Source organism: Misgurnus anguillicaudatus, chromosome 18 (genome assembly GCF_027580225.2).
Source record: "Misgurnus anguillicaudatus chromosome 18, ASM2758022v2, whole genome shotgun sequence".
NCBI classification, from domain to species: Eukaryota; Metazoa; Chordata; class Actinopteri; order Cypriniformes; family Cobitidae; genus Misgurnus; species Misgurnus anguillicaudatus.
The window spans coordinates 7582738-7608770 of record NC_073354.2 but is presented as its reverse complement, the minus strand read 5'-3'; the positions used below and the strand labels follow the sequence as shown (position 1 = coordinate 7608770).

The 26033-nt window shown below is 35.5% G+C and overlaps 1 protein-coding gene across 1 annotated transcript; it reads right to left on the bottom strand.

Annotated features, from left to right (window-relative positions):
- Nucleotides 1–338: 338 nt before the first annotated feature.
- prkg3 (protein kinase cGMP-dependent 3) lies at nt 339–25679 on the bottom strand. Its single transcript, XM_073855712.1, has 23 exons — nt 25438–25679; nt 25264–25332; nt 23850–23967; nt 21436–21498; nt 18856–18982; nt 18535–18701; nt 18325–18438; nt 16887–16992; nt 15697–15760; nt 15517–15594; nt 15057–15145; nt 14582–14647; nt 14420–14467; nt 12078–12119; nt 5931–6042; nt 5689–5825; nt 5524–5613; nt 4959–5100; nt 4609–4772; nt 2464–2580; nt 2231–2293; nt 1861–1936; nt 339–1464 (listed from the first exon to the last, which is right to left on the bottom strand). The coding sequence occupies exons 3-23, from the start codon at nt 23935–23937 to the stop codon at nt 1378–1380; spliced, it is 2040 nt and encodes a 679-aa protein (XP_073711813.1). The 5' UTR covers nt 23938–23967; nt 25264–25332; nt 25438–25679; the 3' UTR covers nt 339–1377.
- Between the last annotated feature and the right edge of the window lie 354 nt (nt 25680–26033).

Here is a 26033-nt window from a genome sequence, read left to right as displayed (position 1 = left end):
AATTACCCTTCAGAATTCAATAATTTACGTAGCTTAAGTTCTGAGCCTATATATGCATGCAAAGCAAGCAAGCAAGACAAATTATGTCAATAAAACTTTAAATAACACTTTTAAACAAATGCAGCTCTTTTTCTACTTTAGCCTAATGCACACACATACAGAATTTTATTGTGGTTAATGGTTTGAGAGGAAAAATAAAACCTGAAGATTTGCATTTTTTTCTTGACAAATATGTTAATGCAAATTCACTGTCTGTATATGAGTGCTGGATATCTTTCAAACAAAACAGAAGGAGTGTGAAGTGTGATTATGATGTTAATAAAAACAACATCAGCCTGTTTTCAAATAAAATAAAGTCACATTTAATTTATAATATACAAATCATGACATCTATAAATACAGTGACTTTCAAATGAGGTACATCACAAGCAATTTCCCATGCAGGAAATAACTATATTAACAGTATCACTGCCAAGATCCAAGAGTATATTTAAATATTTTGGGCAGAGAGAAAGCAGAAAAACAGACAAAAGTTTTTGTTTTCTTTACTTTTAAATAAACAGAAAGTGCAACTATCAGTCATAAAAGCCAAGCAATGCCTATTGATCTGCCAGAAGCAGGAACATTGAATTGAAGAGTTTAGTTTTATGACAGGTCATTGCATTGACTCTCTGAGCCTAAGACTCACAGTAAGTGATGTTTATATATGGTATTATAGTGCTGTGATTGGCTGTTGAGAGCAACTCATTTGCATAGTTGAACACAGCATCTTTAAGGTTTTACCTGAGCATAATTCATTCTCTAAATAAAAATACCTTTGCCAGTCTTCTGAATGCATGGAGTCTAGTCAGCCAACTTTTCAACATTTAAAATCTAGATACAAAGGTCAAAGCAAACTGCAATAAGATCATAAATTGTTATGTAACTCACGTTTCCCTTAAAAATGTTACAGAGTCAGTTTAGTTTTATGCTGTCAAATTATTACAACACAGAAGGCATACAGTACTGTACTGTATCAATCCATAATTTATATCCTAAAGATGACAGATGTCTCATCACAAATTTGATTACACAAATGCATTTGACCATTAATCCATTATTCTCTGTGTGAAATGTTACAAAAGAGATGTTTTTCTTTTGTAAAGATTGTAAGCCAATCATAGCACTTGACATTGAACTCTTAAAGGAAATGCAGCCTCAAAACCAAACACTTTATTAAAGGTTTATCCACCGAGGATAGAAAGTGGCCTAAATAGTGATTGTTTTGGTACTGGTGGTGCTGACATAAGTGGAGCTCAGAGAAAATATTGCTATTTACATGATGGTATTAGGCATTGAGTAGATCATGTGCATGAGATTCCAGGAGTTGACAGCTGGTTAGAAAACCTGATCCCAACCTGAAAATTCCTCTTCTGCTTGGGACTTATCATAGGGCAAGATGTCAAAGTTTATGTAGCAGGGACCCTAAAAAACAATGATAAAGAACTGTTACTTACGGAAGAAAGATGTAGGAGTTTTATGTTGTGGTTTAGTTCTTGCATGGAAATAAAATATTTAAAACGCCTTCAGTCGCTTACATAATAATTGCCACAACAGCTGTAACCGAATGTTCTGCAAGATTATTGAATTACTACAGAAACTAAATGCTTTGACATTGAGGTAATGTATATGTGGATACTGCAAAATATGTTTTCATTGGTCATATCGTGACTTTTGCAAAATTACACAGTGCAATATTAGAGTGTTGATAATAAAGAGATGGCTAAAGATGTATTTACTGTATGAGTGAGTAGTCATACCAAGTAGAAACATTCAGAAGCTTAAGTATCAGTTTTGTACAATGTCAGGAAAAAATATTACCTTTCTAATGAGTCTGATCGTTGGTGCCTCCAGCTGCCCCATTCTTAATTTATGCCAGTTAATGCTGTTAAACCATCTGAAAGAAGAGGGGAAATATATTTTATATGTAATAAAAATGTAAAGCACACTGCCACAATTCACGGACAGTGACAAAACACGTACGGGACATTGTAATACTGATGTGCTTTTATATGATTTATAAAGTATTTTATATCTTACATACACGCATCTGAACACAACAACTAAAGACATTCCTTTAAAAAGTCAGTCCCAATATAAATACTGACATACATGCAATGGTTTAATATAGATTATATTACATGAATTACTGTTGGTATTATACGGATACAACCAAGTTCATGAAGATCACCTGTGATGTCTGACATCTTTAATTCCATTTTTTGTATTACCCAGTCGCTGTCCAGGCCGTGGCCTGCAAAACACAATATAGCACAACATGCTGAAAACAAACAATGTCAAGGCAGCAAACATTCATTTCAAAATTATATTTTTAAGAAATTATATTTTCACATGAAAATATTTAATGCAACACAGAATAATGTGCAACCAAAGTCTTTGTGTTAAATTTAAAAATCCAACTACCTGCATAATTTACTGATGAGAGATTTGGCACTTTCACCAAGATAAGGGGGAAAATTCAGCACGCCATCCAAAATCTTTGCATAAATCTTCTGTGGTTCTGAACTGGAAAAGGGCGGACTGAAGCACAAATAAAAAATATGATTAGCAATATTCAGTATGGAAAACAGAAACACACTTAGAATGCCAAGGCCAATATAATACCGCACATTCAGATGATACCAAACTACTAAAAAATGGCACCTTTAGTTGATAAAAGAGTTTTCATGAATTGCAATAAAAAAGCATACGACATTGTCGGTGTTGACTATGCGGCTATGCGAAAAACAAGATATTTGTTTAGTGAGGATTTGTTTCATAAGATGTTGTTCCCGAACATTAGGAAGAGGTTATTTACTAAGAGTTTGATTGAGTATGTGTAGTGATGATAGTTTGTATGATGAAAGTTTGTATACTGAGAGTTTGTTTATGGCGCTTTTCCATTGGTGAGTTTGTTTAATCACAGTTTGTTTGGCATGAGTTTGTATGGCGTGAGTTTTTGGTGCGAGTTTGTTTGGCAAGAGTTTTTGTGGTTATAGTTTGTTTGCTGAAAGTTTGTTTAGTAAGCGTTTGTTTGGCGAGAGTTTGTTTGATGTGAGTTTTTTTGGTGAGAGTTTGTTTGACGTGAGTTTTGTTGGTGAGAGTTTGTTTGGCAAGAGTTTGTGTGGTTATAGCCTAGTTTGTTTAATGAAAGTTTGTTTAGTGAGTTTGTTTAATCACAGTTTGTTTGTCGAAAGTTTGTTTAGTAAGAGTTTGTTTGGCGAGAGTTTGTTTGTTTGGCGAAAGTTTGTTTCTTTAGAAAAGGTTGTTTGGCGAGAGGTTGGTTGGCAAGAGTTTGTTGTGCGAGAGTTTTTTTGCCCTGACTTTGTTTGCCCTAAGTTTGTTTGGCGTAAGTTTGTTTGGCGAGAGTTTGTTTGATGTGAGTTTTTTTTGGTGAGAGTTTGTTTGAGGTGAGTTTTGTTGGCGAGAGTTTGTTTGTTTAGCAATAGGTTGTTTGACGAGAGGTTGTTTGGCAAGAGTTTGTTGTGCGAGAGTTTGTTTGGCGAGAGTTTGTTTAGCGAGGGTTTGTTAGGCGAAAGTTTGTTTGGCAAGAAGTTGTTTGGCATGAGTTTGTTTTGTGATTGTTTGATAAGACTTGGTTGTGCGAGAGTTTGTTTGCCAAGAGTTTGTTTGGCGACAGTTTGTTTGTTTGGCGAGAGTTTGTTTGTTTAGCAAGAGGTTGTTTGGCGAGAGGTTGTTTGGTGTGAGTTTGTTTGCCAGGACTTTATTTGTCGAGAGTTTGTTTGTTTGGCGAGAGTTTGTTTGTTTAGCAAGAGGTTGTTTGGCGAGAGGTTGTTTGGTGTGAGTTTGTTTGCCAGGACTTTGTTTGTCGAGAGTTTGTTTGTTTGGCGAGAGTTTGTTTGTTTAGCAAGAGGTTGTTTGGCGAGAGGTTGTTTGACAAGAGTTTGTTGTGCGAGAGTTTGTTTGGTGATAGTTTGTTTAGCAAGGGTTTGTTTGGCGAAAGTTTGTTTGGCATGAGTTTGTTTTGTGATAGTTTGTTTGATAAGACTTTGTTGTGTGAGAGTTTGTTTGGTAAGAGTTTGTTTGATAAGAGTTTGTTTGGCAAGAGTTTGTTTGGCGAGAGTTTGTTTGGTAAGAGTTTGTTTGGCGAGAGTTTGTTAGGCGAGAGTTTGTTTGGTGAGTTTTTTGGTGAGAATTTGTTTGGCATAGGTTTGTTTGGCAAGAAGTTGTATGGCATGAGTTTGTTTTGTGAGAGTTTGTTTGATGAGAGTTTTTTGTGCGTTGAGTTTGTTTGGTAAGATGTTTCTTTGCTGAGAGTTTATTTGGAAAGAGTTAGTTTGGTTAGACGTTTATTTGGTGAGATGTTTTTTGGTGAGTGTCTGTTTCGTGAACGATTATTTAGTGAGAGGTTTGTTTGGCGGAGTTTATTTGGTGAAACGTTTGTTTGGCGAGAGTCTGTTTCGTGAGCGTTTATTTAGTGAGATGTTTGTTTGCCGAGAGTTTATTTGGTCAGACATTTGTTTGGTAAGATGTGTGTTTGGTAAAGGTGAGTTTTGGTGAGATGTTTGTTTGGTGAGAGTTTTAGTCAAAGTTCATGTATATTTTTACCTCCCCACAAGGAGCTCATAGACCAGAACACCAAGTGACCAGAAGTCAGCAGCAAAGTCATGACCCTGGTTCTGAATGATCTCTGGAGACATGTACTCTGGAGTACCACAAAATGAATATGTCTTTTCACCTCGAGAAAGCTCTTTCGCAAAGCCAAAATCAACCTGAAAGCAAAATAATTCAAGCAAAACAAGACAGAGATGGGTATAAGATGCAGGTGTCTCCATGTATTCATGAATGTATTCAACACTAAGTGTGTTGTGCTTACATATTACTAGACAAAACATACAGTACTTTGGATTTTCAACAGACAGATTCTGCCAGGGGTGTAAAAACTGTATTTATTTTACCAGTTTTACATATCCTCTAAAGTCCAGCATGAGGTTTTCTGGTTTCAGATCTCGATAAAGGATTCCTTTCTTATGAAGGTATGCATAGGCTTCAACCACACACGCTGTTACAAACACAGCTATATTCTCTTCAAATCGCCCCCTGTGACAAAATAACAGAAAACGACATGTAAAACTATGCCCTACTGAAAAGAACAGCAAGTTAAGCTTGTGTAGCAGGCTGGCTGTAGAGGGATTTAGGGCACTTCTTAACTAGTATTAGCTGGTCAGGCCAAAAACCAGCTGACCCACCAGCTTGATCAATTTAAGCAGCTTTGCCAGGTTGGGAGGATATATCCAGTTACTTCCATCTTAAATCAGCTAAGACCAGCTGCTTTTCCAGCCTGACCAGCTAAGACTAGCTACACTAAAAAGTGTCCAAAACCCATTATTAACCAGCCTGCTACACCAGCTTAACCAACTAAAACCAGCCAACCATCTTAGGCTGGTTGTAGCTAGTCTTTTCAGTAGGGTGGGGCCACCTTTATCTTGATGACTTAGCAAACACTATTGGTAAATATCTTACGCTTCTTTCAGTTTGGTCCAGATTTCTCCACCGGAACAGAACTCCATGATCATATAGATGTATCGAGTGTCACTGAAGGCAGCGTGGAGTCTAAACAGGAGGAGAGTTTTAATGTGACCCATCAAACTCATTTGGATCCGAACAGCACAGGATTGAAGAACTAACCTGACGATGAAGTCAGACTGGATCGACTGAAGAATTCTCCATTCTAGAAGAACATGAGACTCCTGCCTCTTTGCAACAATGTGCTTTTTACTGACCTTCTTCATAGCAAAGTACTTTCTGTGCTGTAGGGTAGTTACCTAGCAAATAAACATCCAAATAAATAAAACATGTAGGTGACGAGATTAAATCAGATCAACAAAAAACGTATCACTCATAAATCCTTGATCGATTCTCTGTCATACCAGCTCTACTCTTCCAAACCCCCCGACACCGAGAGTGACAGGATCTCCCTGATAGCGGCCCTCCTGGTACGGCACAGGGATCAGATCTCTGAGATTCAGAGAGGTTTTCAGCCTAAGGCCACAGAAGCATACACTATATTTAATTCATTTACAAATGAATTATAACTTATTTAAAGACTATATTTAGCAGTAGACACCAGGCAGACCAAAATAATTCCTGTGTAGGCTGGCGACACACGTGAAGATTTTAAGAACGATTTGCACCCTCTGTGATCGAAAGGGGGCATGGCCCGATTTACAGTGTTTTACAGCAGCAGGTGTATGGGTTTATTACGATTATTTTGCTGATCACGATCTCGTTGGAGCCTCCCCAAACCCAAATTGTAAAAATCAAACAAGTTTTCTATTTATGACTCTTGATCAGACTGCCTCCGACATGACAGCTGCAATAGCAAATGAGAGTGTGCAATGTTGCATGCTTTTATAAAATAGACACCCACAAACATGATATGAAAGAGGAGTATTGAGAGAGAATATCGACTTGCACAACTATGGCAACAGTGCAAGTGCATTTATAATTTGTCATGCAAGAAAAACCACAACATTTATTTTTCCCAAGTCACGTTTGATCTCTCGTTTCTATAAGATCTTGCATCACTTTAAAATCGTTACTACACTCATCATGTGTGGTGTTGTGGTCTGGTCGAATCATCCAGTGTGTGTGTTCTAAGAATTATCCCAGATAGCAAAAAATATCCGCATGGCTTCTATATGCCACCAGCCCCAAGCTGTCGGCTATAGGTGCGTCCCGCTGGCGGGGATGAAACTTTTGCCACCGAATACGTCACTCTCATTTGTTGCGAGATGCCGCCAGCATGCAGCCGGCGGACCGACTGCTTAAATGCAAAAGCGGCTGCCGCGGTGGTCCGCCGTCAGACCTGTTTGCGATTACGCCCTTATGACGCTTACTGCCGCCAGAGCACCGCCGGTGGTCCGCAGACTCATTGCTATCTGGGATGCTGTTAAAAATTGCTTGACACTGTCCCTATGTCTGTGATCTCCCATGGATTTAAAACGTTTAAGATGTAAAAATCGTCCCAGCCATTTTGAAAATCAAGATACACATCGCATCAAATTTAAGAGCTTTACTTCAATTATTTTGCTACACAGGCTCACTGGAATTAAATACATCTGCCTAACCTGAAACACGTTTCTCCTGGTACATATCGCTTAATGTTTCGGTTGTAGTGTCCACTAGAGGCACTGGAGGTGCTTGTTTGTCCTCTGTTTTGATGTAGGTTTATTTAAGGTTACAAAGCAGACAATACTGAACATTATTGGCGTTGTCAGGATCCTGCCACATCCTTGTTTGTATTTAGATCTAGTCAGCATGGCAGGGTTCTGACAGTACAATGTTTTATGTGGGAGCTGGTGGCTTTTGTATTGGTTTATTCTGACCAGTCGCGTATAGCTATGGGTGGGACTGGGTGCCCACCCACCTGTCAGCTAGGCCCACCCACCTGCCTATCCAGTAAAGCCTATTAGTTACCCTAATGAGTAAATTATGTTGCAATTATCACTATACTTGACCTATAAAAAAAATTAAACTCTTGTTTGCTATTATAATAAGGAATAAGTTAATTTTGTAAATACTAGTGCAATAAGTAGCGCATTTCGAACAGCCTCCTCGCCCCTCCTACACCCCAGATCATAGAAATGAACACCCGGTTTAAGGCTGACACGTATGGAATAATGAGAGCTGCGCTGCTTCATTGTCTTAGAATGAAGGTCACGAAGACCTTCGGTGAGAAGACTTTATTACAGCTTGATGGTGCACCCTTTAACATTACCGTTGAGGATTCTGAACATGAGGTGTTGATTCAGCAGCTAAAAAAAGAAAACTCTTTGCCGATAACATTTGCGCCCACTTTTGCGCCCATGAGCCTTCTGGTCTGAAAACGAGTTGTGTTCAGGCGCATTGTTGGTGAGTTGCTATTTTGAAGCAAATAAAATAGACTATGTCACTGACCAACTAAAACCTGCTCTTAAGTCAATGGAGCAATATTGCTTTTGTTATTTAATGAGCGCGTTAGTAATATGCGCCTACGGGACGACAACGCGCATTTGCTTTTCACATGGATCATGCGCAGCAGCACACAAACGTTTAAAATATGAAAAAATCAAAGGATTAAAATGTTAAAATGTTTAAAAACATTATTATTGAGTGTCTTGACTTAATGAGGACCGAGTATGAGACGTTAGAAGGCGTATAAAGCTGCTTCACCTGTAGCCTGGTAAGTAATTAAATGTTTTGCTTTAAACAAATGCAAATATTGCATTTATTTAAAAAAAAATGTAATGCTACCCCACATATTTATTATATATGATGACTTTGTACCTGTGAATATGATGAGATGAGAACCGTTTTTATGTTATGCTTAAATTTCAAAACACCCAGCGCTGTTCTAGTGCTGAAACGGCACGTTTGTAAATTATTGATCTCCTGTTCGTTACAAATAAACTATTTTTAAAGTACAAACCTTTTCTTGCATATTTGTAAATTATTTTTTGAGATTAACCCAATCATGCTCTCCATACATTTACAACAATTAAAAGCCTGCTATTTTTACTTCCATGACTGAAAGAAAACGACTTTAAAAAGTTTAAATTAAGAATTTCGTTGCAAAACAATATAACTACGTTTTTAACATTTTTGTCAAATTATTATTATGTTATCAGGTTATTATTTTGTTTTATAATGCTACTTAGCTGTATTTTTTAAGTTATGAAGTTTTAAATCAAAATAAACCAACTGCAGTTGAATTGATATTTATTGGAATGCACAACCAAAAAACGATTGCTGGAAAAAAAGCGGAATTATGTATTTTTGCAACGAAACTCTAAAAATACTTTAAATATAAGCCTAATTTGTTGGTATTTGAAAAGTACAAAGCTTTTCTTGCATATTTGTAAAATATTCTTTGAGATAAGACTGATCATCTGGGCTATCAATACATTTACAGCAATGAAAAGCCTGCTATTTTTACTTCCATGACTGAAAGAAAACGACTTTTAAAGGTTTTAATACCAAAAATTAACAATTTCATTACAAATACAAACAACTAAATTTTTTTATATCAATCTTAAACTGGTGGTCTTCTTCCTCCGCTTAGTTTTTTAGTTTACAAATTCTGCCAAAATATGGAATCGGGATGGCGCCACCAACTGGCTTTTAAAGGAGATGAGACTCTTATTGGTTTATTGAACATTGCGCTTAGATTGTTAAAATAGGGCCCATACAGGCTTTTGTTCTTAATAAATTGTAATAAACGGTGATATATTGAAGCTGGTGTAGTTGTGTGTTTGTATATTTTGATAACAGATGCATTTTGGGTTAAGGCCCACCTGATTTTCTCTGGGCCCACCCACATTGTGAATCCTGGCTACGCTAGTGATTCTGACTACGCATTTCCCGGGTCTCGTCACTTTTTACCCGATCCGTTACTTGTGTGTTTTCGGCTATGTCTCATGAATTTTTCCCTATTTAAAGTCCTTGTGTTTTGCGTCTTGTACAGGTTCGTTTTGTGCTGTCCTTGTGAGTACTGTGTCATAAATATTTCAAGACAAGAGTAGTGTTACACTGAAAAAAATTATTCATTGAATTTAATCAAATTTTTTAAGGTAAGTGGTTGCAATTAATTTATTTAAGCTACATTTAAACAAAAGTTTTATATTTTATTTTACTTTACTAATCTTTTTTGTTTAAATGTAGCTTTAATAAATTTAGTTTGCAACCACTAACCTAAAAAATTTGATTAAAATCAATAAATAATTTTTTTTAATGTATTTGTTATTGTGAAGTTAGTCTAGTTTTGTAACAGTCTAGTGTTTTCCTGTCATTAGTAATAGTCCTGTTTTGTCTTGTTTGCCCCATTGTGGGTTTTTGTTTTCCTGTTTTTTCTGTCATTAAAGTCCTGTATTGTTCATCTTTTCTGCGCTTGGGTTCATTCTCTGAAAATCCTAACAGACGTATATTCATCAGTTCATGCGTGACCGTGGTGTATAAGCGTCTGATGTCTTTACTGATCAATTGTTTAGGTTCGGTAGGAGTATATCAAGAAAGGGAAGCATAGTTGTGACTTAAGTATGCTGGGCCTTTGCGCGCAAATTACCATATATAAGTACCAAATGGCAATCTAAAAAGGAGACTTTTTTTTAATCTTTAAGGTTTTACCGAGGGGCAACCTTCCGATCTCTCTAATGAAGCCAACACGGAAGTGACTTAAACTGCAATTCATCGACTGGCCGCTTGAGGCTGGCTCCAAAAGGGAGTCAATTCCCATAGACTCCCATGTTAAAAATGGCCAACTTTACAGTAGAAAATAATATGTTTACAGCCTGGTACAAAACGTGTTTTTGGCCTATATAGCTAAATTTGCCCTTCATGACAACTGTGAGGGGGGTGAATTTTTTTGTAACTCATCCGTTTAAATTATATTAAGCCTTAAACTTCTGCATAATTAAGGGCGTGGCCGCTTGAGTGTCGGTTGAACAGCCACTGCTATCACTAGACTCGCGCTAGGCGGGCGTGGTTTCACCTCAGTTTCACCCATGTCCCGCCTCTTTGCCCATTTTCGGTTTTCCGCGAGTGGTTTGCGGGGGCGCGCGGCCGGGATGGCGACGGCAGGCAGCGCCTACTTTGGGCTTCGGAAGCGGTCTTCACAAACCAATGGGTGACGTCACGGACACTACGTCCGTATTTTTTTACGGTCTATGGGTTTTACATTGCAAAAGATTACTTTCGTACTTAGTATTTTTTCTTGCTTTCAGTAAAAATATCTAAAAATTCTTAAATTAAGATGACTTTTCTTGATAAGCAAATTGACATATGAAAATAAGTCTAGTTTTTAGACAAAAAAATATAAACTTTAAGTAAATTAGTGCTTCAAACAAGCAAAATCTGCCAATTGAATAAGAAAAATTTTCTTGAAATAAGTTAACTTTTTCATAAACACTTAATTCAAGAAAATTTTTCTTATTCCATTGGCAGATTATTATTATTATTATTTTGCTTGTTTTGAGCACAAATTCGCTTAAATTTTATATTTTTTGCCTAAAAACTAGACTTATTTTCCTAGGTAATTTTATTCATCAAGAAAAAACATCTAAATTTAAGAATTTTTAGATATTTTTACTGAAAACAACACAAAAATACTAAGTAAGAAAGTCATTTTTTGCAGTGTAATTTGTCTGTCTGCTTCTAAGTTTTTAAAAATCTTGTGTCAAAACAAAGAAAAAACTAATGCCCCTATTGGAGATTTCATTGAAAGGTACAGCGATATGTAAAGTTACCTGGAGCAACATATTTTTAGGTTATGCAGAAATGTAGGCACAGGTTTGTACAGTATGGCAAGTAAACCAGGGTTATTTTTCATAGTATAAAAATACCAACCCATTCTCACCAAAAAGCGTACAAATGACACGCAGTGTGATTATCGTGCAATAGATACGCCAAATTCCGATTTTGTGTGCATATAATACGCCAGTCCTTCCCATTCACTTATATGGCGAATCGTTTCGTGACGTTTTATTTATTGTTTTCTCATTTGTTTTCTGTTTTTTTACCATTTTCGCTTGGGTTTAGGGTTAGAACAACTTTTTATTATATAAAAATGACATCCTAACCCAAACCCCAACTCTAACCCCAACTCCAAGCGACCATGGCTTAAATATAGATAAAAACATAGAGAAACCTGTATATTAAATAACCTGCTTAAACAAATGTGAAATCTAACCCTAAACCCAAGCGAAAATGGTTTAAAAAACAGAAAACAAATGAGAAAACAATAAATAAAACGTCACGAAACGATTCACCATATAAGTGAATGGGAAGGACTGGCATATCATATGCACGCAAATTCGGAATTTGGCGTATCTATTGCACGATAATCACACTGCGTGTCATTTGTACGCATCTTGGCGAGAATGGGTAGAAAAATACATACATAGTATTAAATAAATATACTAATATTGCTTATATTAAATAGTTTTGTTTAGATTTGATATTTTGACATTGAGACTAAAAATAGGACTTCATGTTTAGAGTCTATGTATAACTTAAAGTTTATATTCAGTAAAATATCTTACCCCACATTCTCTGGCTTTTCTACATCCTCAATTAGATCTGGTCTACAAAAACAAAGAAATAATGCAAAAGCTTTACACAGATTACAGTACTTACTGAGGCAAAACAGTTTAATAATAATATATGCACTGAAATGTAGGACTCATCAATTAGTTTTAGAAAAGGAAGCACAAAAAAGTTCATAGGTCAATGTTGCCCTGGCTAATAGCAATGACTACATCAACACTAACAGAGATGACAACAAAACAACCCTAATCTGTGAACCGATCTAAGCCGTGCGGCAGCATGCACTTCTATGTTATAGCTACTGAGTGTAGTAAATAACAGAATGACATTAGAGCCCTCTTCTCAGTGTAAAGAGTCCCACAAATCACAACGACAAAACTTACATCTAAGAGAGCGGTGATAAAACTGTTACATCAACGCAACAACACTGAGACTTTTGCGTGTGCTGATGAACGACTTAATTTAAAAAGATCAGCAAGCAACTAAACTAAAGAGATTTATTTTTCTTTTACTACACTCCTTTATCATCTCCATATCAACACAGTTTTACCTTCCAGTAGAAATATACTCCATAGTACAGACAGTTTATGATGGCATATAACCTCTATGTCTGGAAGCTCCCCTGAAATAGCAAGGTTATCTTAAAGAGCGGTACCCATGCATTTCTTCTGAGTGCATGAATCAGTGAAGTGTTTTGATGAGGCCACATTCATCTTCCTAGACCTTAAGTGTCCTCAAGGTTATTGTGCATCTCTCCAACAGAATGAAACAAACACATTCAGCACTTTACCGCAGATACACAGCTGACCTTGAAAATCTTCATCCACTCTAAATGTGGAGCATTTATTGTATGTCTGAAGGATGGAGTGGGGGGGGGGGGGGGGTTAGTCTGACAGCCATTAACAGCCATTTCAAAGGTAGAAAATATTTTTCCTTGAAAGAAAGTGTCCCTTCCTCCTGTAACAACAACAGCTTAAGCCAGTGTCACCTCACCCTGATCAATAAAAATCAACTAGACTGGGAACATGTACTGCATCTACACTAGCTGAAAGAACAATTTAAATGGAGAGAAGCACATTCTAAACCAAATACAGCCACTAACATTACAAGTGACTTGTTCACTGTTTGATAAAAGTGTAAAAACACACACACAAAAATAACAGCGAGATTACTCTGTGAGAATTTTCTACGATTACACAGTGGTTATTTAGTGATTATTCTTTAATTACGGTGTCATTACTCTGTGATTACTGTCTAATCACTTTGTGATTATTCAGTGATTATTCAGAGATTACTTTGTGATTATTCTGTAATTACTCCGTGATTATTCTACAATTACTCAGTGATTATTCTACAATTACTTAGTGATTATTATGTGATTACTTTCTAATTAATCTGTGATTATTCTGTGATTATTATACGATTACTCAGTGATTATTCTGTGATTATTCTACGATTACTCAGCGATTCTTTAATTACTATGTCATTACTCTGTGATTACTGTTGAATTACTCTGTGATTATTCTGTGATAATTGTATGATTACTCTGTGATTATTCTGTACTTACTCTGTGATCTTCTGTAATTACTCTGTGATTATTCTGTAATTAATCTGTGATTATTCAGTGATTTTCTGTAATTACTCTGTGATTATTCTATGATTGTTCTGTAATTACTCTGTGATTATTCTGTGATTACTCTGTGATAATTCTGTAATTACTCTGTGATTATTCTTTAATTACTTAGTGATTATTATGTGATTACTGTCTAATTAATCTGTGATTATTCTGTGATTATTCTGTTATTTTTCTACGATTACTCAGTGATTATTCAGTGATTATTCTTTAATTACTGTGTCATTACTCTGTGATTACTGTCGAATTACTCTGTGATTATTCTGTGATAATTGTACGATTACTCTGTGATTATTCTGTAATTACTCAGTGATTATTCAGTGATTACTTTGTGATTAGTCTGTAATTACTCTGTGATTTTTCAGTGATTACTTTGTGATTATTCTATAATTACTGTGTGATTATTCTGTAATGACTATGTGATTATTCTGTAATGACTATGTGATTATTCTGTAATTACTCTGTGATTGTTCTGTGATTATTGTATGATTATTCTGGAATTATTGTGTGATTACTGTGTCATTACTCTGTGATTATTTTTGGAATTATTCTGTCATTATTCTGTAATTACTCTGTGATTATTTTGTGATTACTGTGTCATTACTTTGTGATTATTCTCTGTTTATTCTGTAATTATGTTGGGTATTGATTTGTTTTGATTACTCTGTGATTATTTTTCATATATGAACTGTAAGGTTATCTTACTCATCATGGAGCTCCAGGCTGTCAATAGGAATTGTCTCCTCAAAAACTCTGTAGGTAAGTAAAAACAGTGTTTCTCAAAGTAATCCTACATCAATCAGAACTGAAGTGTGTGTCTTGTACAAACTAAGTGAAACTATATTGTCAGCATTAAATCAGACTCACTCTTTATCAATGGAAAAGCAGGTGACATTTCCAACAGCTGTGCACGTGGCTGTCCTGAGGATCTCTCTGGATTATACACAAGTCAAGATTTTATTTACCAAAATGATTTCCTCAATTATTTTATAATTATTTACAGATGAAATAGTCCAAGTTTTGACTTAGCCAATATGGATACTATCCATCCTAAATATTATTTGAAACTACAATTTGTATGTCCCAAATCAAAGCATGTTGAAATTAGTATTCTGAAAAGCGCCCAGATGGTTTACTGTTTCTGATTAAATTTTGAAGTGCAGATGAATGCATAGCTGATATATATATTGCTACATGCTAAAATGTATATACTTTCCCATCACAAAAACAGTGCATACCCATACCAGGTCATAGTATAAGTAGGCAAATTGGAACCCAGCATATGCTTCTAATGAATGAACCTCATCCTATGTTGTCACTAAGTAACAGTGACCATGGTTACCGTATAAGAGCCAGTTCTCCAAAGTGTTCCCCCTCACCCATCTTACGGATGACTTTCTGCTGTCCGTTCACTTTTTTCGTCACTAAAACCTGATGGTAAATAAAACTTTAAAATAAGCTTTTACACATGCTAAAATGTTTAGTTGTTTATACATGTATGTATTTAAATGATAGCATGGCACAGTTGACCAAAATTGTAAAAGTCATCTTACAGAGGACGACCTAAGCAATGAAAAGGATTTATATTATAAATTATATTTAATATAGGAACATCCGAATACTATTTTGCAATTATTGGTAATTAGTTCATTTCTTTTTTCTTTCAAAATAACATTTTGTGTATTTTCAATTATTTTCCTTTAAAAAAAATTAACGTCTATGTAATTAGTAATTCATACAAGCATGCATTAAAAAGCACAAGATTGCCAAAGATTTTAATCTTTAAATGTTTCTTCCTTTACCTCTCCTTTGAGTATAATATAAAACGAATCGCCCTCTGTTCCTTCTCGAACAATGACTTCATTATTCACAAACTTCACCTTGAGAGCGACAAAAATGAAGAAAAAAAAAAAACATTACAAAAAATGCATCATGCATCCTTCTTGAAGAACACTTACAGTACAGTGACACCAGACACTGACCTCCTCCATGCAGTCAATGATCTTGGACAGCTGCACATTGTTCAGGGCCTTTAAGGTGCGAGCTCTGGATGATGAATATATGAAGAGGTAAGCAGGCTTGTATAATGCACAGTACTGTAGATACACTGTATAAAACATACAGTATACCGATAGAAAATAACTAAGCACTGTTGAAGTGTAATGCATCTGTAATTAAAGCAGGCACTTCTTGTAGCTCTGATGTTAGAGCACTGTGTTAGCAGACATCTCACTATGAAAAATTACATTTTAGTTTACATTGTATTGTATTGTATTATTCAAGGAATCATATTTTTAAAGTCCACAGGGAGTTCGGCCTCATCATGTAGGACTTCAGCAGCCTATAGCAGCTCCTAAAAATGATTTAACAATCATTTAATCCAACCATATTTTCCTGTTTTTTTTACACTCTATTTAAAGAATTCTCGTTTTTCTCAAATCATTGATTTCCAGGATATTTTTTATAATTTGCGGGCACCAGTAAAACTGAACTTTCAGGTGAGGTGGGATGTCTGCGTCAGGTTGTGGGTTTAAATCCAATGGAAGACACATACTGATGAAAAATAATAGCTTGAATGCACTGTATCAGCTTTGAATAAAACCACTTGCAAAAAATACATAAATGCCTTGCAGAAGCACCAAAACTCCACCACCAAACCGTATAAATGTGAAAATTAGACATAAAACTCCTCCTCTGACTCTATTTGAGACAACTGATTCTGTCTTTGGGCATAGCCCTACCTGAGAGGAGGTCATTTTTATTATTTTATTTACTCATGAATCAAATTTTATTTTTATCATCATCATCATCATCATTATTACTATTTTACTACTATGTTTTTTAATTTTGCTGTGGAAAGACAAAATAATGTCTTATTGTCTAAATTACATTAATTTCACTGGAAATAGTCTAACAGACAGGCAGAGAACAGCATTTTAACAGGTACAGGATAATTTGGGACATAATGGCGCCATCTGACCACCAGACGGCGACATTGCGTCATTTTAACCGAGAGACGCGTGGCGTCTCAATGTTCTGGAACAGTTTATTCCTCTAGTACAGACCCATGAAATGATAACACAACAGCAGCGCATTTAACTGTTAACAGGGCATTTTGGTAAATTTTCTGAAATACAGTTAGAGAAGTAGATTTAGCAGAAGAATTTCTTACGTCTTCAGGAAGCTCATGAGTTGTTCTCGTTTCTTCTTGGATTTGTTGGTCATGATGCTTCGGTATGTTTGTCTCTCAATGCACCACAACTTCACGATAGTGACGGCTGAAAGTGAGAACACATGAAACACTTCATTCATCACACCAGCAGAGGGCGACAAAAACACTGACTGGAATCAATCCTGACCATAGTGCAGCTTTTTTTAAATTTACTTTTAAAAATGCACAAAAATCTGCAAGTTCAAGACACAAGGTGCATTTCCATCAGCTCCTTTGTTTAGTATTTATTTAGGCCTACCATATCACATACATTTACCACTGTAACTAGTTCCATAAAGATCTCCAACAATTAATGATTTAACAATTAAAGGCGGGGTGCGTGATTTTTGAAAAACACTTTGGAAAAGGGAGTTGTGCGAGTACCAAAACACACTTGTAGCCAATCAGCAGTAAGGGGCGTGTCTACTACCGAACATCATTGCCTGGTTTGTTTTGCTGTCAATTTATTATTCTCTCTCTTTCTATCTGCACTAAATGGCAGTGCTGTGGTTGGATAGTGGAGATTAAGGGGGCGGTATTATTATAATAAGATCTCCTTATGACATTATAAGGAGGGCCAAATTTCATTTACCTAATTTTTGCTCATACCTACAAGGTGGCAATGGTAACATTTTCATGCCATGGCCCCTTTAAGGATAAAAATTACAGTAACTACATAAGAGATGTTTTCGCAAGTAAATAATAAACCAATGGTTAAGAAATGTAAACATTTTTGTGCTTTTAATCTAGAAAATATATTTATTTATAGGACAGTCCTGCCTGCTCCAATATGGCAGTGTGGTTGACGTGCAGTAAGTGCTCGGAGCCATAGATATATATACATCATTAGCAGCTGTTTCTATGGCCATTATACGGTTGTGGCTAGAAGGGATACAGCTAGCCGACTGTCTGCCCACAACCATATAGTACATGTATAATTATCAAATGTTCTGTGCTGTTGTGTTGACACAAACATTAAACATTATAACTGCGTACAAAAAACACCAAGAAGAAAGCGTTACCTAACACAACATTATAACGTTACTGTATTTTAAAAACTTTGTAATACTGAGTTAAAAAAAAATTATATAAAAATAACACATTCTCACTCTCATTTTGGGACCAAAAATCTCTGCAAAATTTACAAGCAGACGCTGCACAATGTATCCTGAAAGCTGCGAGTGACGGCCGCATAAGGACTTTTCCTAAATGGCAGATGTGTCTACATATTTGGAGCGGTCAAGTGATGCATCTATGTACTGTATACATATCTATGCTTAGAGCAACTGACCAAAGCTCTCAGTGCAACATATGTTTATGTTTATAATCCTGACCACATTAAATACTCAAACACAACACCAGCAATGGGCATCACAGACTGTCAGTTCTGCTCACTGACCTTTGACAGACGCTGTACGTTTGCAGTTGTATAGAATGGCCAGCTCTCCAAACACATCCCCTGAGGTTAAAGTTCGCAGGTCACGGCCAGCCTGCATTACTCTTAACTCTCCCTCTGGAAATAAACAGCAGTTCATTAACAATTCTTACAAGCTGAACTCATATCCTCTCAATTGGGTTTCACAGAGGCAAACATTACATTACAACACACCAGCAACAATGTACAAGCTGTCTCCCTCTGTGCCTTCTGTTATGATGTCATCGCCAGGACAGAAGTTCAGAGATGTCATCATCTCCACCATCATGTTGATTTGCTCCTCATCCAGACGACTGAGAAAGTCGCTCCTACCGATGGCCTTGATGATCTGAGCCGTCTCACTGTAGAAGACAGACACAGAGAAAATAACATCATAAATCATACAAAAACAGATTTATTTATATTAATACACGAAAAGATCAGAGAGCGTTGGGATCAGTAAAGGTTAAATAACTGCACTTAGTTTAATTGGATAAGATGAGTTATACATTTAACCTGTCAGATTTATGAACCCTCCTGTCAGGTATATCCAGCTCTTCTGGTACCGGCTCCGGAGCCATGACAGCTGCCCGACTTTCTCTAACTTCAGGTATTTCATTATTGTTTTGTTGAAATGGACAATCTGAAAAGCAAAATATCTGTATAAACCATTTAACCACTATAATATCATTTATGCTAATGTGTGATCGTTTACCACTTTTGGATTAAACTGTTTATTTATTTTTTATTAGTTATTACTGTTATACAATGCATCCCCTCTTTACACATAAAGGTCTGCAAACACATGGCGTGAAGATTTGTTTATGTTTAGAGGTGATTTAGTCACAGACAGGAGTTTTAATATCAGAGCTCATTTTATATTTCCAGTATCTCCCTTTTGGCAGTGTTTTTAATGTCAAACCGCTTTTATTTTTGACCCAAAATAATTAACACCAGCCTGTTATTTTCTCCCATGTCATTTTTTCTTTTGTTGGTTATGCCATTGCCAAATAACAATTTTTGGTTTTCTTCCACTTCATCAACAATACTTCAATTTCTGTTTCTCTTTTTCGCTCTCTTTTTCGCAAAGGCACTGTGTGCACACATTTGATAAATACAGCTTTTTTTTGCAATTAGGCACATACTAAAGTTTATTCATAGGACAAAATATACTGTAGGACCTTTAATGGTTGATAAATGAGGTCTATGGATTTTTGAACTGGGAAATCAAAATAAAAAATTTGTTTATCTTTTGACATTTAAAGATACAATTTGTATAATCTGTGCCGCTAGAGGGCGCACGATCAATAACAATGACGTAGATTAATGACGCTCTGAAGCAGCGTGGAATGATGGGATTTGTTGTCTTTAACTCAACCGTTGATTGCCATCAATCAGATGGGAACGAGAAATCATGTTAACGGATGAGGTAAAGTAATCGAGTCTTATAAATGTTGAGTTTGATGACATCGTTTTATTTCATTATGTAAGGTTTTGCGTAATGTTTAAAACTAGTGATGGGAGAAACAAAGCTTTTCGAAGCTTCGAATCAATTGAACCAATTGCTTCACAAATTAATTCAGTTTCTCGAAGGGTTCGAAACACCATACACACTGGCGAATTTAATTAAGACATAATTAAAAGTGTATTCTGTGTTTTTCGTTTTATTTATGGCAAACAAATCATTAAAATGAACTCCCTTTTTAATTATGCACATTTTTGTCATTAAATCTGTCTATAAACAAAAAGTTGACAAAATGGTAGTGTTATTAGTCAGAAGGATAAATGTTTTATGAACTTTTAAAATAAAACTGAACCGAGTTCACCTACACTGGTCATTTGTGATCAACTCCCCCTAGTGGTGAATTGTCAGTTTTCGAAACGTTTCGAAACAGTTATGACGTAATGAAGCCTCGTCCTAAAATCACGTGACTTTGGCCAGTTTGAAAGAAGCTCCGAACCAATGATTAAAAAAAAAGGATACGTAAATGTTTCGAAGCCTCATGAAGCGTGCTTCGAAACCGCCCATCACTATTTAAAACGAAATTGTGTTAAAGTATTAGTCCAGTTCACTGGTGTGTTAACACAGTACCGAATTAAGTGTTTAGATCAACAAAATTACCATAAACAAGCGAGTAGCCTGACAGGCGCACAACGACACTGTTGTGATGTGGTTTCTACATCAGTAAAGGCGCTAACAAAGGTTAACGTGGATATTAACGTCATTGACAGGCGACTGCACTGCCCCGTATCAATGTTTAGAATGGCAATTTTCTCATAATTTACAAGTAGTTGAAAACATTTGAGATATTGTTAGTTATCACCTGGACAAAATATATAACACTTGACTAGTGGTTTTTGGATATTTTACTGCAAATATCTAGCAAATTGGACCTTTAGGTAATCATAAAATATACTGGGACACACTGTGTCCAAAAAAATGTCCAAAACATATTTAACTCTGAATTTGTTCATTTGTTTTATCAGAAAGAGAAATGCATCACCAAAAGCTTCATCTAATCATCCACCACGGCTTACTGAGAGAAGGATAGACTTCATTACACATGAAGAATAACATTACTGGAGTTGTTCTTTAACTAACTGTAAGCCGAAAACTAACTAACAATAAACTTCTGAGGGAATAAATTATGCAAGAGGTTTTTAATGACGTGAATGATTGCATCAGTGCAGGATCATATTGTTTGTTCATGTCCCTCAGGTCTCTTTTAAATGGGATTCTTCAAGTTTTATGACGCTTACTCTTATCATTCATTTGTCTGCAGTTTAAGAATAATACTTGCACAATCTTTATCAACTCATACAGTATTACCTCAAGAGACCGAGCTCATGCACACAGTTTAGGCATCATTGATGTGCAAACACTGACTGTTGAACACTCACATGTTCAAATCTGACTGACATCAGAAAAGTTTTTGCAGCTTTTAAAAATTGCACTCAATTCTATAAATGTTCTTGTAAAGTAGTTTAAGTTACCCTAAAAGATCAATGATTGATTTAACCTTTCTTTACCTTTCTATGACAAAACCATGTTTTATTGTGATATACTGTATGTGGTGGAAAAGTTGAGCTTCTTACCAAACTCATTTAATCGTTCCTGTAGCTCTTTTAAATCAATCTCTTTCTGCTGAAGCTGTTGCTCTGTAATAAAAAAAATCACATCAAAATCCTAAAAAACTATCATTTTTAACAGATATCTCTGTATCTTCTTATATGAGTATTTATGAACAACATATGACAACAAAGCAGATGTATTATTTTATTTACTTCTGCTTTCCAAATGTATTATCAGGCATGCGCCTCCTTTCATCTCGTTATCCCATATGGCAAATAAATATTTCTCTGGCCAAAAATATGTTTAAAATATATTGAATTTGAAAATATATGTTGATATGAAGGTTAAAACTAAATATATTTAAAAATGTATTTCAAGGGCAAGCAAATACATTTCTAATTTTACAACCCACATGACAAAAATGTATTCTTGGCAAAAATATATTTTAAATATATGCTAAATGGAATCTAATTTTATAAAGTAAATTTTTGAAGTTAAAAATATATAATTTAAACCCGTTCAGGTTTGTAACATAAACATAAAGTTTTTGTGATATGAATGTGATATGAAATATACTGTATTTTCTTGTTTTAAAATATATTTATTTTAAAATATATTTCCAAATATACATATTTGCTTAAATATATTTTGGAATAGGTTTTTAAAAAAGTATTTTTCACCAATATATTTTTTGGTAATTTTTTATATATTTGGAAATATATTTTAAAGCATTTATATTCACATTGCATAAACTTTGTTTTTGTTATAACCTGTAAACAACAAGGTTAAAAGGTTAAAATTAAATATATTTTTAATTGCAAAAATATGCTTTATTAACTTTTATATTTTCACCAGGAAAAATATAGTTTTGCTGTATGAAATAAATTTTATAATATACACTCACCTAAAGGATTATTAGGAACACCATACTAATACTGTGTTTGATCCCCTTTCGCCTTCAGAACTGCCTTAATTCTACATGGCATTGATTCAACAAGGTGCTGAAAGCATCCTTTAGAAATGTTGGCCCATATTGATAAAATAGCATCTTGTAGTTTATGGAGATTTGTGGGATGCACATCCAGGGCACGAAGCTCCCATTCCACCACATCCCAAAGATGCTCTACTGGGTTGAGATCTGGTGACTGGGGGCCATTTTAGTACAGTGAACTCATTGTCATGTTCAACAAACCAATTTGAAAAGATTCAAGCTTTGTGACATTATGCATTATCCTGCTGGAAGTATCCATCAGAGGATGTGTACATGGTGGTCATAAAGGGATGGACATGTTTATAAACAATGCTCAGGTAGGCTGTGGCATTTAAACTATGCCTAATTGGCACTAAGCGGTCTAAAGTGTGCTAATAAAACATCCCCCACACCATTACAGCACCACCACCTGTCTGCACAGTGGTAACAAGGCATGATAGATCCATGTTCTCATTCTATTTACGCCCAATTCTGACTCTACCATCTGAATGTCTCAACAGAAATCGAGACTCATCAGACCAGGCAACATCTTTCCAGTCTTCAACTGTCCAATTTTGGTGAGCTCGTGCAAATTGTAGCCTCTTATTCCTATTTGTAGTGGAGATGAGTGGTACCCGGTGAAGTCTTCTGCTGTTGTAGCCCATCTTTCAAGGTTGTGCGTGTTGTGGCTTCACAAATGCTTTGCTGCATACCTCGGTTGTAACGAGTGGTTATTTCAGTCAAAGTTGCTCTTCTATCAGCTTGAATCAGTCTGCCCATTCTCCTCTGACCTCTAGCATCAACAAGGCATTTTCACCCACAGGACTGCTGCATACTGGATGTTTTTCCCTTTTCACGCCATTCTTTGTAAATCCTAGAAATGGCTGTGCGTGAAAATCCCAGTAACTGAGCAGATTGTGAAATAATCAGACCGGCCCGTCTGGCACCAACAACCATGCTACGCTCAAATATGCTTAACTCACATTCCCATTCTGACATTCAGTTTGAAGTTCAGGAGATTGTCTTGACCAGGACCACACACCTAAATGCATTGAAGCAACTGCCATGTGATTGGTGGATTAGATAATTGCATTAATGAGAAATTGAACAGGTGTTCCTAATAATCCTTTAGGTGAATGTATGTTGATCTCTTGTATGGTTGTAAGGTTAAAACTCAATATATTTTTAGATTCCAAAACATATTTAATTAAGCTTCACTTTCTACAAAAATGTATTTAGCATATATTTAAACCATATTTTTGGCCAGAATATGTTTCTTTTTTTTGCTGTATGGGCAGGGATCATCTGGGGTTAAGGTGTCTTACTCAAGGGCACCACAGTCACAAACTGCCAGCCGTAAAACTCGAACCAGCAACCTTCGGGTTACAAGCCCAACTCTCTAGCCTACAAGTGCACCGTATTCAACAGTAATGAATCATCTTTTAGTTCACGATAGTGTGATCTTACTCAGATCCTGGTTCTGCTTTTGTAGGTCTTTGTTGAGCTGATACTGTTTCTCCAACATCTGTTGGATTTCCTCAAGCTGGGCTTCCATCAGTCTGATACTGAATGATTCAGCAGGACACTAACAAACAACATATATAAAAATGTATAGATATGGGTATTTATTTTGATGGTCCCCTCTGACATTCTGTTGACTATATAAGAAACATTGCACTACATGTCAACAACTATCATGATTAAACTGTCTGCTTAAAATGAGGGTTCACAGAAAAATGAAAATTCTGTTGCCATTTATTTACACTCAAGTTGTTTCAAACCTGTATAATTTTTTTCTTCTGCTTGAAAAAACTAAGATATTTAGAAAAATGTTAATTACCAAACAGATGGGCAGCCTACTATTATTTTTCCTACTATGAAAGTCAATGGTTCCCCAAATCTGCTTGGTTACAAACATTCCTTAAATTATCTTCATTTGTATTCAGCTGTTTGGAACAACTTGATGATGGGTAGTAAATGATAACAGGATTTTAACTGACTATACATTTACATCATTTACTATACAAGTACATGTCAACTTATACCCCTAACCTCTACTAATGCTCAACTAATACTCTAATGAGAGTTTGTTGACATGTAAATGCAGCATTAGTCATAGTCAACAGAATGTTTAAAAATGATGGGTTATTTTTAACCCATAGTTGGGTCACAAAGGAACAAACCCAACCATTTGGGTTAAATTAAACAACAACAACAAAAAAGGTTTTATGTAACCCAAACAAGTGTATATACACCAAATATTTCTCATTCATCACACAATAACATTAACAACAATCAAAACATAAATGTTTATAGTTTATACAACACAATAAATGGTTAATTATACAAACGATTGGTACATCCATTTGCAGATGCGTTTATTGTTTAAGTATGGGTTTAAAACTTATCTTAAAATTGCTGGCTATATCAGATGTATTTGCAAATGATGACACATAATTTGCATATTGTAAACCTCTTGAAATGATCCTTCATCTAAACTTCACATTAAAACAAAGCAAACTATGATTGGTTGCTTATAATATCAGACATAAAGATTTTTTTACACAGGTAAATACAAAGTTCATGGTGCAAACTGGAGCAGACTATGCCACTTGTCAATAACCACAGATAACCTTCGTTCAAATGGAGGTTCATTCATTTCATAAAGCAGCTGTTTTCTTTTTTAGCAACAGTGAGATTAGTAGCAGATTTAGCCTTCATGAGGATAAATCATTAGCTCTCCTTATTACCCTTTGTGCTATATACGCTTTGTGACATAAGAAGAGGTCAAGTCCTACCGAACGCCATTATTGTTTGCTAAAGGAAATTGGTTTACTCACAGCTGGTATACAAAATGATTGAGAGAAGTCTCTAGACTTACCTGTGCTGATTTTTTCTCTGATCTGTCAAGAGTTTAGAAGAGGCCGATTGAAAGCCATTTAAAGATGTCCTACAAAGCACAGCAATAGAGAAAGACACTTAACAAATGCATTCAAAACTCCCTTTAAACATATCTAGTAAGTGTAAAAAAATCTTGTATTCTTAAAAAACCTACCTGGACACTCCGCAATCTGATTCCCTTTAGCTCAGTTTGTGTTTGAAGCGGGCTTGATTCATGTAAATCTTTAACCTGAAGCTCCGCCCCTCTCCACAGGTAAATCAGAACAGGTTTGAGATACCAGAGCATCGCTCTTTATACAGATCTGTCTAACTAGCATTAAGTTAAATCAACATAAATACTACAAAATGTTATAAAAAGCCATAAATAAAATATTTGAAACATAATTGAACAAAATAAAGAGACAACACAAGACATCTTCAGGACAATAGTCATAAGGTGGAGTCACTGGTTTTATAGACAACCTCACTGTCAGAAGTTAATCATTATATCTTACATTTATATTACATCCATACAAATTCACTAAATAAAAGGTTAACATTCACAGTTTTTATTACATGCATTTACAGCGAATATAGCCTACAAGGTCCATAAGAATTTATTTGCACACAAGGTTGGTTCATTTACATTTATGTAAATATGTTGTTTTGTATTTATTTTCTATAATTGCTTACAAATATGTACTCTTTAGGTACAAAGGTGTAGTTATTAAAGAGCACTACCCCAGTGAAAGCATGGGACCATTTTTTGAC

Bases quoted from the DNA above. Each gene is read 5' to 3' on its own strand.
- prkg3 (XM_073855712.1), bottom strand. From the start codon at position 23,937: ATGGAAGCCCAGCTTGAGGAAATCCAACAGATGTTGGAGAAACAGTAT. The intron at 18,983-21,435 runs GTAAGAAGCTCA...TTTGCTTTTCAG, and splicing joins GGAACGATTAAATGAGTTTG to ATTGTCCATTTCAACAAAAC. The intron at 15,146-15,516 runs GTAAAGGAAGAA...ATTTACCATCAG, and splicing joins ATATTATACTCAAAGGAGAG to GTTTTAGTGACGAAAAAAGT.